Raw genomic sequence first — 15,125 nt, 5'->3', positions numbered from 1 at the left:
TCCCGGACCTGATGATGCAGGACCAGGGTCCCTCCACCATCCGAACCTCGAGTCCCTTCACCTCACAGCCTAGATGCTCCATGGCTGAACCCAGTGGAGTTGCAGTGCTCCCAGCAGGTCAGGCAGGTGCTGCTAGGTAGCAGGAAACCGTCCGCTAGGGCCAGCTATCTGGCCAAATGGAAGCGCTTCTCCATATGGTCGGGTCAGCGAGGTCATGACCCGCTGGGGGTACCAGTTCCTGATGTCCTCGACTATTTGCTTCACCTGAGACAACTAGGCCTCTCCCTTTCATCCATGTGTGTTCACTTGGCGGCCATTTTCGCTTTTCATTCGGGAGAGGGGGGTGCCTCGGTGTTTGCGAACCCACTGGTTGGGCGTTTCCTCAAAGGTATGGACAGGCTGTTCCCGCATGTGCGTCAGCTGACCCCTGCTTGGGACCTGAATCTGGTCCTCTCCATCCTCTCGGGGCTTCCCTTCGAATCTCTGGCTTCATGCCCCCTGCTGTACCTGTCATACAAGACCGCCTTCCTGGTGGCGATCACCTCGGCCTGACAAGTGTCAGAGCTTCGAGTGTTGCCTTCTGAGTCCCCATACATGGTCTTCAACAAGGACAAGGTCCAACTTAGACCTCATCCAGCTTTCCTACCGAAGGTTATTTCACAGTTCCACATGGGCCAAGATATCTTTCTCCCGGTGTTTTATCCGAAACCACATGCCTCCAGCGAAGAGCGGAGGCTACACTCCCTGGATGTCCGCAGGGCCTTGGCTTTTTACATAGAGCGTGCCAAGTCGTTCAGACGCTCGACCCAGCTCTTCGTCGCACTGGCAGAAAGGATGAAGGGGCTCCCGGTCTCCTCTCAGCGAATCTCTTCGTGGATCGCGACCTGCATCCGGGAATGCTACCGCGTAGCTAAGACTCCTGTCCCTCCGGTCATGGCCCACTCCACTAGGGCGCAGGCCTCGTCTGCGGCTTTCCTGGCTCAGGTTCCAACTCAGGAGATTTGTAGAGCGGCCACATGGTCCTCCATCCACACGTTCTCATCTCACTATGCCATCACGCACCAGGCGAGGGATGACGCAGCATTCGGGCATGCAGTTCTCCAGTCAGCAGTGATCTCCGACCCCACCTCCTAAGGTCAGGCTTTTGAGTCACCTACTTTGAATGGACATGAACAACCACTTGAAGAAGAAAAAATGGTTACCCACCTTTTAGTAACTGTTATTCTTCGAGATGTGTTGTTCATGTCCATTCCAACACCCACCCTCCTGCCCCTCTGTCAGAGTGCCGTTAAGAAGGAACTGAGGGGGTGGAGAGTCGGCGGGCCCCTTTATAGGGCGCTGTGGTGGAGCCACTCCAGGGGGCGCCTGGACCGACCCTACGAACGCTGCTAGGGGAAAATCTTCCGGCTGGCGTGCACACGGCACGCGCACACCTACTTTGAATGGACATGAACAACACATCTCGAAGAACAACAGTTACTAAAAGGTGGGTAACCCTTTTTTTGTGGATATAAGAGAATTTTCTCCTTTTGGCATATACTGCTGTATTTTTTCCAGCTTCCTCTCATACCTTATGCAGAGATTGCAGTAATAGACAAATGTTTGTACGTTAGGTCATAGTGCAATGTTTTTTGAGTTTTTTTAATATTTTTATTTGATTGCTGTCAGCTGCCATGTTTTATTACAAATGATCTTGCACATATTGGGTGTGCTGGTCAGTGGTAATTTGACTCTTGCTAATTTTCAATTTTCAATCAATTAGCATATATGATCAGTTTTTGTCTACTCTTATTTTACCATCTATATTTTTACACTACACCCACCGCTTAAGTTTGAGGGTGGATGGAACTTTCACTTTAGTACAATTAGAGTAGATGAAGCTAAAACACACATTGAGGTCATGTGTCTTTCATTCCTATTTTAACTCTTTTCGGCTTCAGGTTAATTTTTATGCTTAGATTTGCTCATAAAACTAAGCCTGCTAGTAACTGAGCAGTCTACTCTGACCTGCTCAGTAACTGTACTTTCACTTGAGGCTAGAGAGTATAATTTATCAAAGTATTTTCTTTAGTTTAAACAGATGTGCTACAGGAAAGATCATACCAGTCTTCAAGTCTTACCTATTTATTCATGAACATAAAATGACTAAGAAAATAATGGAAAGAGGATAAAACATTTTCCCAAATTAAGCAAACATGTCAGTTCTTTAAAATACACTGAAGAATGTGTGTTTGTGTGTGTGTCCTATTTTTAAATAATTAAATACTAAAAGAACTTGTAAACAACAAAGGCCATGGTGTACCAGGTCCCCTAGTTCTGCGTCATCCCTCACTTATTTGTTTGGCTTTTGGCTACATCCAACTTGATTTCCTGCTGTTGCTTTGGTGTGTGAAGCTTACCACAGTTTTATACGCAAATCATATTTGGGAAAGTGTGTTTTGTGTAGTTTTTGCTTCCTAAGACCCCTCTCTCTTCTTATTTTATTAAAACTAGCACAAATGGCAGGTCCTGGTCAATTACGGGGTCTGGTTATTGGATTATGAGTTTACTAAAGATGAGAAGAACAAACCATTTGTTTATCAATATCATGCCAAAATATGCAGAAATATTTATTTTAATACATGTCAAATAAATAAATTCTAATGCTATATAAATGTCATGTGGAACACAACCTTTTTTGGTTTTGAGCTAGAAATAGGCCATTCTTAATTTGCTGCAAGAATGAACATTAAAATTGAGTCTGAAACAGATAAATTGTATGTAAAACTAGTGAACAAACCCATTTGGTGGTTAAATCATAAAACAGAAATATAGCTAAAGCATCTGTGACACTTAAGCAACCAACATGAAAATGTCAAATACTGTTATATTTTCTTTTAATTTTAAAGCTTTCCTTCTCCCCTCCCTCCTCCCCCACCCCCGAAAAAAAAATTACCTGGTTTGAAGCTACGGTTCCTCTCCTGAATTAAGGCATTATACCTACTTCACTTGCACTACTCAGTCTTCAGTGCTATCTTATCGAGATTATTTGCAGGTATTTTTGTCAGATGAAATTGGGTTGTTTCATTGTGTAGATTCAAATGTTGATATTGCTTCTTTTAAATAAGGAAAATCAAGTAATTTTTAGATGTTCAAAACATTGCAGTGTCTTAAGTGAAGCCTGTCAACACACAAGCCTATGATATGAGAGCTTAGTGTTTGTGGTGGGAGTGGTGAGGGAATGTAGGAAATGGATCTTTTAATAAAAGGAAATTGTTGTCCAGCTATGCTGGAGGGACAGAAGGTCACAACTTTGTTCTTAAATGCTTGGGAATACTGAGCAAGTAAAAGTGTACAGTGAAGGTAATTCATAACCATTTCAATATGTACCTGGGGGGCTTCCACGAGTCTTCCTCATCAACCATCCTGGTCCCGAGCCAACCTGCTGCTGGGACCTTACCACCCCCTGCCCTCAAATGCGGGGCGGGAGGGCCTTTGGCCCCTGCCTTATCAGTCATAAGAACTCTTTTTCTGCTCGTCAATTAATCCTCCCCCCAAAAAAAATTCCACTGTGGGGAAGGTGGTGGGGGGAGACTTCCCTTTGGCCAATCTGGCAATGAGGGAAAAACTGCTTTCCAGCCCCCTGATTAAGGAGCAACTAGCACAGTGTCCACAGTGGAGCCTGACAAAACCTGCTGTTTCGCCACTTCAATGGGTAGGAGGATGGGTGCTGCTCTGTCTAGTCCAGGTGAAAAAGAGCTTTTCCTGCCTTGGCATAGACCTACCTAGTCCTCCCTCTCTTCTAGTCACCTGGAAGTGGGGATGGGTCAGCATCCCCATGCTGACCTGGTCTGCAGCTGCAGCAGAAAATCACTCCCTGGCTCTCCAGTCTTTAAAATGGCACACACCTTTCCCAACAAACCAGAGAGATCTGCTTAATGTGCAGAGAGATCATTTTAACTTCTAACTTAGGTTCATCCAGGCTGTTCTAGAAAATAAATCACAAAATGGTTAATTGACAAGTCAAACTGAAATGATTAATGAAGATTTAGGGTCATGATCTTCTCTCCCTTACAGCTCTGCATGTCTCTGATTTTGGAGAAATTTAAATAAGATTATGCCATTATGTGGCATGTAAACAACAGAAAATTGGTGTGTGGCCATCAATGGCATTTACCACACCAAAGAATGTTTGTAATTAAATGAAAGGGTATAATTGCAAGAGCCATAAAGCTATAAAGGATTATTATGTAATCATTAAATAATTAACCAAAATACTTACTTAAAATAAATGTATAATTGCCATCATGAAGCATGCATGACCAACCAAAATGTTATGCATGCTATCCCATCCCCTTATCGATCCTATGGTCTGACTTCACTTGTCCATTCTTAAATTGTAAACTCTTTGAGACAAGGACTGTGTATTTCAACACATATAGTGTTGAATAAATCTTTAATAATAATACTCCTTCAAGAGACATGAATAATGTTTTGAGGTTTGGTCTTAAAGAATTAGGATGAAAGTTGTTCTCAAAGAATCAAGTTAAACTTAATCTCCTTATTTTCAAGGGCAATTGAAACATTCTTTCTCCAAGTAAAGGAGGTAATACAGTGAGCAAAAGAAAGCAATATCATCAGCATCAAGGAAGAATAGTCTAAAAGTACATAGGTACAATACTGTTTTTCTAGTATTTGATCTACTGAGTATAACACAAAATAAACTTCAAACTGTAAAAAGTAATTGTATACTGTGTTGAGTAGTATGAAGATATTTTTGCTTTGGATTTTATACTGTAGCTATCAGTTCACTAGTATTTTGAGAGGAGAGATGTGATTTTTAATTATTTAGCTGTTTGAGGGAGATGTTTGGATTTTTTTCAGAACAATCTGTTTGAGACTCAGAAGAAGTTAGTCTCTTCCCCATATAACTTTTTTCAACGTGTTTGGAGCACATCAATTGAATTTTTTCACAAATCTGTTCATTTTGTACATTTGGAGCCCATGAGTTTGCCATATAGATGGGTACATTATTGAGTATTCCTCATACTATTAGGTACCATCTTGAAAAGCAGGGATTTGGAGATCATCATAAATAATCATGTCACATGAGCTTTCTCTGCAATGCCATGGTTAAAAAGGCTTATGCAATCCTTGAATATATAAAAAGTGGACCATCTAGAAGAAGTAGGGACTTGATCTTGCCTCTATATGCAGTAATGGTAAGACAGCTATTAAAATAATGATTCCAGGTCTGGTGTCCACAGTTCAAGAAGAACATGGAAATATTAGGGTTCAGAGGCTACAAAATTGGTTCAGGGGCTAGAAAACAAGCCTTACAATGTGAGGTGGCTTAAGGAGCTCAAGTTATTCAGCTTATTGAACAAAAGATTGCAAGTTGACTTGATCACTGTGTATGGGTCCTTACACAGGCATAAGATAACTGACAGTGGAGAGGTTTCAGCCTTGCTGGCAAAGGTATAACTAGATCCCATGGCCAAAAAGTTGAACTTAGAGGAATTCAACCTTGAAATAAGATGTAGTTTTGCAGCTGTGAAGGTAACTAAACACTGGAACAGCATATGGTGGTGGACTCACCATCACTTGGAGTCTATAAAATGAGATTAAATCATTAAAACATACTTAAATCTAGGCTCTGGGCAAACTTCTGCAGCCTGTGTGTGTGTGTGAGATGGATGAGGAGGTTCAGCTGAACGGTCAGGGTGGCCCCGTTTGGCCTTGGAATCTATGAATCTATTAATTCTCCTGTTCATTCCCTATCTTCATGGGGATAACATATAACAGTTGATGGGGAGGATTTCAAAGGTATAAACTCAGTATAGAGTTTAATGGTCTGTGATATACAAGAGGTCAGACTAGATGAACGAATGGTCCCTTCTGGCCTTAAACTCTGTGAAACTATGAAACATACGTCTTTCTAGTTGTTGTTGCAAGTTTGGAATTTGCATATTGATAAGTAAGGTTACTCAACTGTCTTGTAGCATTATATATTCTCACACTAATTTTGCTTCATTTTAAAATGCCCCTCTTCTACCTAATGTATCTTTTGTATATATTACCTGAGTTGTTTTTGTAAAGATATATATGTTGATGTCTTCAGCCTTTTAGCAATGTTATCCACTCATCTAATATTCAAGGTTAAGAATGTACAATATTGTATTATCTTATCCCTGCTGTAGTCATAACATATATATATATATATTGGATTAGCATCTCTTATGGATTCTACAAGATCTGGATGACTTCCTAATTGATGTTAAAGTAACTTTTTCTCTTGTTTTATAACAAAGCATATAAACCTTTCTTTTTTACCACTCCATTTCTACCCCAAATATTGCAACAGCAAACCCAGTAACATGAACCTTAACTTGTGATTTCAGAATTTTTAATGCCCTCAGTCAACTGCTTTTTTTCATTGTCACTTTTCACACAACAGTTGGTTCCATCTGCAGCCATTAATTAGCAAATATTTGCTGATTTGAATTTTAGATTCATCTTTGAATAATCTTATTTTAGATATCAGCCTTACTTAGCTGTTGGATGTTCTGCTGAGGTCTTGATGAAATGCCATGCTTTATATGTTGTTACAAAGTAATTGAAAATTATTTTCTAGTTAAATTCTCAATATGCCTGGATGAAGCATTGTATCTATGAACTTCTGCTCTTGTATTTTTCTTGTGATGCCATCAAAGGCGTGCCTTTTTCATTTGGATTTTTTGACCAAAAGTTAGGAAATTACCATTTTTTCAGATTTTTCACAAATCCATCCAGTTTTTGAGTTGACGAATAAATGCGAAAATACAAAAGAGCTACATTCATGGGGGAAGAAATTGAAATTTTAATCAAAATCTAGGATTGCACAGCAGTTTTCTTGATTTGTCACCATTTATATATGCATTACAACAGGTAATCTTTCATTACATGAACACACAACATACATATGGTTGTACAAAATCCTGCATGCCTATATTTAAAGTTATAGAAGATAGTTCAGTTCTTTTGTAAGAATGTTGTATATGTTCTTTTCTGCCTATTGAGGTCACTTTCCTTAGGCATAATGATGAAATGTGTACGCCCATTATGTTTCCATATTTCTCTTAATTTAGAATTTCGTGATAGGATGCTTAAAATTTTAAATTTGCTGTTATCTGAATATAGATGTTTGTGTATCTCTCTTGAAATTATAGTAAAGAAATTGCCATTAATTTACCAGTTTATTTAGTAGTTTAATACAAAATATGCAGAAAATGCATTTCACAGATCTAGAATCTGAAAGATATTCTAAATTGTGATGGCACTGCAGCAAAAGCTTCCAAAGGACTGTTCTGGCAGCAGTTGACCCTGAAGTATAGGCAGCATTTTGGCTACTCAATTTCCTCACAAGAGATCTTTCTATGTTGAAAGGTGTTCAAAGCTTCTCTTGTCACTTGGGATTCCTCTACTACTCGAAGTCTGTGCTCAGGTAGCGAGTTAAGGCTACTTGTAAGGCTGTTTTGTCCAATGCAAAGCAGCCTTTAGTAGACATCAGGATTTGCTCTAGAAATTAGAATTTTTTTTTTGCTACATATAACCGTTGAGGAGGAGGTTTTCAAAAGTATAAAGAACTGTTAAGCACCCAGTCTACATTGGAAGTCAATAGGAGTTGGGCATCTAAACTCTCATCTCCCTCTTAAACTTTCAGAGAAACCCTTCCTCTCTGTTTTTGAGATATGCTGCTTAAAATAGGTAAATATTGCACATGGTTGCTGTTTGAAATTGTTTTGATATTTTTGCAGGCTAACAAAGAAGGGTTAGTAGAAATTTAAATGATTTTGTACAAGTATATGGGATGAAGCATTTCTAATCTTTTTGTATTACTCAGTAAAATAGAGATGCAGTTATTTCAGCAGAAATAACTCCATTACCACACAGAGAGTTTCATTATTTTATTAAGCCTTTTGTTATTTATCAACAACTCTTTCTTTTTATCCTAAGGTGATGGTGTTTGTTCATGCTAGAAATTCCACTGTACGAACTGCCATGGCTCTTCGAGAGAAAGCAAAAAACAATGGTCATATTTGCTACTTTTTGCCAACCCAAGGACCTGATTATGGACAAGCTGAAAAGCAAGTAAGTGATACATTAATTTGTGGCTGATAATCTTTAAAGCTCTGATTGTCTGGGACTCAGCAACCTGAGAGACTTCCTCTAACCCAGTAGTCAGATTTTTCTAGCTATAGACTTGGATAAATTTAGTTTCAGGAGTCTAGCACAGCAGGCTTTCAGTATCAAGGGATGTTACTCCATTTGCAGTTCACCAGAGCACAAATATGTTTGCCATCAGAGTGAAATGTAAGGTGTAATAATTTATCTTAGCATGCTATTTTGGTGTTTCCTGGCATAATGCCTTGCAGAGTTAGCTGTGACGTCAGTGCTCTCCATTTCAGATAGTGTTGTATTTGCATACTTTTTGCATGTTGTTTGTTTGGATGCCAGGTCTGTTGAGGTCTGTGTGTTCATATACTGTATATGTGGAATATATTTTCTGATAATAGTAAGTGATTTTAATATAAGAATCTACATAATTATAAAATTTTTATTTTCAAATTTGAGACAGCTTGAGCTAACAGATGCTTGTTTTCTGTAGCACAGGTGAGATTTTCAAGAGAGCTCATTTTACAGATTTATATTGTCTTCATTTGACATGTTTTTTCTTAAGTATAGTTGCATTTGAAGAGTTCAACAATGACATATGTGTTATATTATCCTGTGGTTATTTATTCTGTGTTGATTGCACTTCTCTAAAAATGGCAAATGCATCATCACTTTTGTCATAATCTCAGTTTAATCTAGGTTGTTGTTAAAACAGTATTTCAGATTGTTTTTAAAGAAGTGTTTTTTACATTTCCTAAATGCTTATCTTTTTGAATATGTGAAGTTGAAATGATTAGCTCATTAATATATTTTGGCTTCAGATAGACTGCTATTTAAGGTTTACTTTTAGTTAAAACTAGGACAACAATGCTAGGTAATACTTCCACAATAAAAGTTTATTTAATATAAATGTCCCATACAATCTGGCATCAGTAGAGTGATATTGAAACCCTTGTGGCCTATGTTATATTGAACTGTTTCCTAATGAAGGCATATCCTTTTGGAATTTAATGTATATTATAAACACCAGGTAACTTCAGACTTCACCACCACCACTATTGTTGACCAGTGCAGTTAAAGGGAGACCAGTGAATGGATTAAAGAACCATGGAGTAGGCAAGGCCAGGTATATGCAATAGTCTTCACCCATTAATTAAAAACATTACACAGATCTGGCACTCTTTAAACCCAGAATTCTGCCATTCACTAAGTACTTGCAGGGCATTGTCCAGACCATAATATATACAAAAGGTATTGGCCCAGTCTACTCTAAACATTTAGCTAGACATAGCTATGTCACTCAGGGGTGTGAAAAATTCACAGCTCTAAGAGTATTAACGATGCCAACCTAACCCCTAGCTCAGTCGATGGAAGAAAGCTTCCACTGGCCTAGGTCTGGTCTACACTTAAAAATTAGATCAACCTATGTCTCTCAGGGCTGAGGAAAAACTTGTGCTCTGAGCACCTTAGTTAATTATGTAACCCCCAGTGTAGATGCAGCTAGGTCAATGAAAGAATTTTTCTATCCATCTAGCTCCCACCTCTGAGAGAGGTGGATAAACTACATTGATAGAAAAACTCTTTCCATTAACATAGCATCTACACTACGCATTTACATTGTGCCACAATAGCCTTTGTAGTGTAGACATAGCTATAGCTACTGCTGCTCAGGGAGGTGGGGTTCCTATAGTAATGGAAAAACTTATTCCAGCACTATGAGATGCATTTACACTAAGGTGGATACAGCTATGTCCCGGTAGCCCCCTTAGTGTAGACAAGCCCATTGTGTTTGTATGAGTAGAAACTTGTCCATCACCCTTTCTTTGTGACCGTTACATTTGTAGATAATAGGCAGTGGACACGACTATTACAGCAAAACTTTTGGAGGAGAAATGAGTTCATAGTAACGATGAATAAATTTGAAATGGCTGAGAGTTTGGTTCAGCTTGTCAAGGCATCAAAGATTTAGATGTTCATCTTAATCATTCATCTTAACTTCCAAAACTGTGGAGGTTCCTCACGGTCACTCAAAATGTAAAACTGCTCCAGCCTGCACATCTGTACCCATTCACACTGCATGGTTTTCCCTCTAGGCCATCTCTTGGTGAGCTGCCAAACAGTGGCTGACTTGAGAGTCAGGGATGGAAAAACAATTTGATTCTTATAAGAGCAGTCTCTCTCTCCAAACCCTGCTTGATGTTAGCTGTACCATTAGACTATAGATGAACACTGGTCAGGTTTCAAAAGTATGGATATGGCTCACAGGACAATAGTACTTTCAACAGTAGTTGGATACTGACTAACTGAAAATATATATAGTACATTAAAAACTGACAATAACTCAATATCTCTGTAATAGTGATTGGTGCTTGTTTCTAAATCTGAAAGAAATGTTTGAAAAAAGGCAAAACGTTTCCTAAAATATAATAAATAAAACTTAGGCAAAAGACTTTAAAAGTTTTTGTAAACTTTCTCGTGAATTTAAATAATGACCTTGTTTCTGTGTCAAGACAGTGTTTTCCTAAATGATTTTTCTTTATTATATTACATACATATATATGATACTTACATTTTTGGTGATATAGTCTTAGATCTAGTTGTTAGAATAATATTTAAGTTGTGTGAGTTTTCCCTTCGGAAATAACTTCCCTCTGCCACCCAAACTTAAATATCTGAAAATGAGGGACATGTTCATTAATTATAGTTTTACATGTTTGATATACATATAAGTTAACCTCTGCCACTGAGGTTATTCATAGCCCCCCTGTGGAGTGGAAATTTTGTGTTTTAGGCTCTATGCCATAGGTCTATTTAAATAACTATCTTGTCATTGAAGTGTCCTTTGAAAATTACTTTATATTGTGTTGAAAGATATATGGAGAGTTTTATTCCAACCAGTAATTTTAATGGTACTAAGGTGTTGTGGGTGTTCAGTTCATATTTCTGAACGGCCAAGAATATCTTTACAAAGAATCTCTACTGGATATTTTTTAGTATGTTGTTGTTTACAGTCAGATTTGTAAGCGAGAACTATTCTATCCATAAAAGTTGACACCATTATAAACAAACATGCTGAATATATTTCACAAAGTGAAATATGTAACACACTGCAAAATTTATTTCTGTTTCTAAGGGTTTGCTAACGTGCAGGGAAGTTGAGAAATTAGTCCCAACTTTAAACTTTGTTTCCTGAACTATTTAAACTAGAAAATTGTTCATTTGAAATTACTTAAGCCAAAAATGTGTTTATCATGTATATATTGCTAAAAATTTATATTAATAGGCAGATATGTACTTTCATAAGTTCCTGTCTGTGACCGCTTTTCGCTGTAACACCTCAAACTGATCTTGTGCTTTCTGTGGTTAGATTTGTAAAGCAAAAGTCTTTTAGGAAATGTGAGGGGATAATTAGAATGGGGGTTTTTTATGTTAAATGTTTAATAGATTTGCTTATGAAAGGTGACAGATGGACAGCATTTGCAAATGGAGTTCATCAAACTGGACAGGCAACAGATTAAAATTACAATTTTTAGTGTTTAATCTACAAATATAATTCCCCAAAACTACATTAAAAGAACATTATTAAGGTTGCAAAGTCAAGCACTCGAAAGCTAGGAAATTCCAAAATTAAGTCATAATCTTGCCTGTGCAACCTTGGTTTGCCCTCCTTGCATATGTATTAGGATCAGGACCGGCGCTAGGGTTTCTGGCGCCCTAGGCGCCGGGACATTTTGCCGCCCCACGCGCGGGTCTTGCGGCTCCCTGACCCCGGGGGGGGGGCGCCCTGGGCTGCCGGGTCGTGTCGGTGGCTCCGTGACCCGGGGAGGGGGCGCCCTGGGCTGCTGGGTCGCGGCAGCGGCTCCCTGACCCCGGGGGGGGAGCTGCCCGGGGCTGCCGGGGCGGCCGGCGACGCGCGCGGGCCGGCGGCGCCCGGACCGGGGACACCGGGGGGCGGCCGGTGGGCAGGCAGCGTGCGGTGCGGCCGGCAGCGCCAGCCTAGCGCCAGGCAGCAGCGGCTGCAACCATTTAAAAAAATTTGGGAGGGCGCCACTTTTTGGCGCCCCCAAATCTTGGCACCCTAGGCAACCGCCTAGTTCGCCTAAATGGTTGCACCGGCCCTGATTACGATACAGCCTTTCGTTACATAATCACATTCTGTTGTTTCCACAGGACTCCCTGCTTCCCCTCGTCATGTCTCATCTGCTTGTCAGATCTCTCTTCCTATCCCCAGACTAATTCCTAGTCCCATTCTCCTTGCCCAAACAGTTCCAGCCTTCGCTCTCCCTTTTAGCTCCCAGTTCCAGTCTCTTCAGCCCACCATTCCAGATTTTCTCTTCCCCTCCAGGCTCTCCACAGCCCTTGGTCACCACTAGTAGGGTTGCCAGACGTCTGGTTTTTGACTGGAATGCCTGGTTGAAAAGGGACCCTGCTGGCTCCGATCAGCACAGCTGACTGGGTCACTAAAAGTCTAGTTGGCTTCAACGGGGCAGGCAGGCTCCATGCCTGGCTCCACTGAGCTCCCGAAAGCGGTGGCATGTCCATCTGGCTCCTAGGCAGAAGGGCGGCCGAGGGTCTCTGCACGCTGCCACCGCCCACAGGCACCACCCTGAACGCCAGGTCCACAGCTCCCATTGGCTGGGAACTACAGCTAGTGGGAGCTGTGGGGGTGACACCTGTGGACTGGGGCAGCGCACAGAGCCATCTGGCTGCCCCTTTGCTTAGGAGCCAGCGAGACATGCCAGACACTTTCCGGGAGTTGCCTGAGGTCAGCAGCACCACCAAGAGCCCGCATCCCAAACCCTGCGTCCCAACCCCCTGCCCCAGCTCGGAACCCGCTCCAGCACTCAAGCTCCCTCTCAGAGCCAGCCACCCCCTCTGCCAAATTTCTGGTCCCTGCCCAAAAGCATGAAGGTGCTAAAGCTGTTCAGACAAAAGATCACCAGAATTTTTTTAATGTGGACTAAACATATTTTCTGCTTGTATAGTTCAGGACATGCAACTTAATTATGAATGGAAGTTGGAAGATAATTTGCCAGGTTGAGGCATGCTCTATTCATTTGTCTGAGAATGTTCACTTGTGCACCCAATTCTGTAACAATTTTTTCAGTGAAAATCATTGCTCTGTATTAGACCTCCCTCTACCTCCTTATTGTATAACATGCTTCCTCTGTCAGCAATTAGTATAGGAAAGTTAGAGACTGCACAGTTGGGTTGTTTTTTTTTTTAATTTGGAATATGTAGTTGTGCAGATGGAATCAATTGTGCTTGTACAGTCTGTTAAGGTGACCTTGTGATATAAATTAACAGTGGTAGATTTAGATCAAAACATTTTGTGAATGCTGATTAGAGTTAGGTGGTTGGTGCAGTGTCTGAAATAGCTCCTTCTGTTTTCTCAGGGTATTTATCCATCATACTTAAATACAGAAGACACTGAAATAATTTGTGATAGCAAGTCCTCCTGCTGTTTCACTGTTTAGTTGTTCAATATGCATTTGTTTGGAGTGAAACTAAACATCTGTTTTAAATCAAAATTTGAATTGTTTGAGGATTGCAGCCCCAAATGTTTATCTGTGCAAAAAGAGGGTAGATAAGCTGATTTTGTTTTAAAAGATTTATATGAAAGTGCTTGTACATACATTTGTTAATTTTTGTAATAAAGCAAAAAATGTTCTTCGTAGTGATGAAAAATCTGGGAAGTCCTTCTGTGATGTTTCATATGATGACCCTCTTATTTCGTTGACTGTAAGATAGCATTATTGTAGTAGGGAAAATATTTCTTACTCTTGTCTTTTCTCTGAAGGCTTGTAGGAACTGTACAGTATGAAAAGTAATTGGTAAAATATATGTCATATTATGAAGATTCATTTTACATATTCTAGTTTAACAAAACACTATAGCTTTCATTTTACCACCTCAACTTTTTGAGAAGGTAAATAAATAAAAACGAATACCAAAATAAGAAAGGAACTTTATCAAAATTCAACTATTTTGTTTTGTTGCTCAGAAAATGTCAGTGGACGAGGCTGGAAATTTTCGGAAGTCTTTAAAAACCTGTCACAGTGACTATCATATAAAAGATATTATTAATCATTCTTGGAAATTTGACTATTTGCATACAGTATTTCATTTTAAAGCTGTGTGATGAATACAGATTATGACAGGCAGTGTCTAAACATGTAGAATAATATCAGTTGTCTAACAATATCAGGTGATGCTTTATTTTAGATAGTATTGCCTACTATAAAAAATGAGTAGCAGATTTAAAATATCTAGGTTTTACTTTTAAGTTTATTACTGTATGATAAACAGCACTATTAAATTTTAAATACATGAAGGAATTAATTTGTGAAGTCATACAAATATACAGTTGCTCTTTCAACTGTATGAATATGTCAAGGCCCATCCTGCAACCATTACTCATGTAAAGAATCCTTTCTCACATAAGTGCTTCCATTGAATTCATGTGAATAAGACTGGGTACTAATGCGGATGTGGGCTGGAGTTGGTATGTTTGCAGATTATGAATATAGTAAACAATATCTAAAAAATGCAATGCATCACTTCTGCCATATTTTTGTGTGTGGCATTTACTGTAAAACATAAATCAAAACTTTATTTAAGAAAACATATTGTAATTAGATAGATGGTTTAATGAAATATTCACACACTTTATGATGTCTGTAGCTAATAATGAAATTAGTGAACACATTTTATGCTGTTCTAGATTCAAGTGCATTTCCATAATCAGCTCTTCTCTCTACTTATGCGTATTAGTTTTTATTAGTAGATGAACAAGAATAGTACACATTTTTTAATCTAATTTTAGGAAACTAAAATGTAAATCTTATGCAGATTTATAGGTATAGGTGTTTCAGCTCATTGCCTTCATCTTCTTGGAATGGTCATTCCCATTGTTTTTTTTAAATTTGATGTACAACTTGTAAAAGAATTTGGAAATATATGTTAGTGGAACCATGTATGTGTTGCTTTCT

At 39.3% G+C, this 15,125-nt stretch overlaps 1 protein-coding gene across 4 annotated transcripts in view; it reads left to right on the top strand.

Moving 5' to 3' along the window:
• The window catches only part of ASCC3 (activating signal cointegrator 1 complex subunit 3), a 544,393-nt gene that overhangs the window by 315,741 nt on the left and 213,527 nt on the right, over window positions 1-15,125 (top strand). For all 4 annotated transcript variants that reach the window (XR_012655518.1, XM_075063855.1, XM_075063856.1 and 1 more), the window contains exon 14: window positions 7,975-8,109. Coding sequence is in view for 3 of the 4 variants with exons in the window: in XM_075063855.1 (XP_074919956.1) it covers window positions 7,975-8,109 (135 nt within the window). In the remaining variant the exon portion in view is untranslated. The remainder of the gene's footprint in view (window positions 1-7,974; window positions 8,110-15,125) is intronic.

This window comes from Chelonoidis abingdonii, chromosome 3 (genome assembly GCF_003597395.2).
Source record: "Chelonoidis abingdonii isolate Lonesome George chromosome 3, CheloAbing_2.0, whole genome shotgun sequence".
Lineage (NCBI taxonomy): Eukaryota > Metazoa > Chordata > Testudines > Testudinidae > Chelonoidis > Chelonoidis abingdonii.
This window is presented reverse-complemented; position numbering and strand designations above follow the sequence as displayed.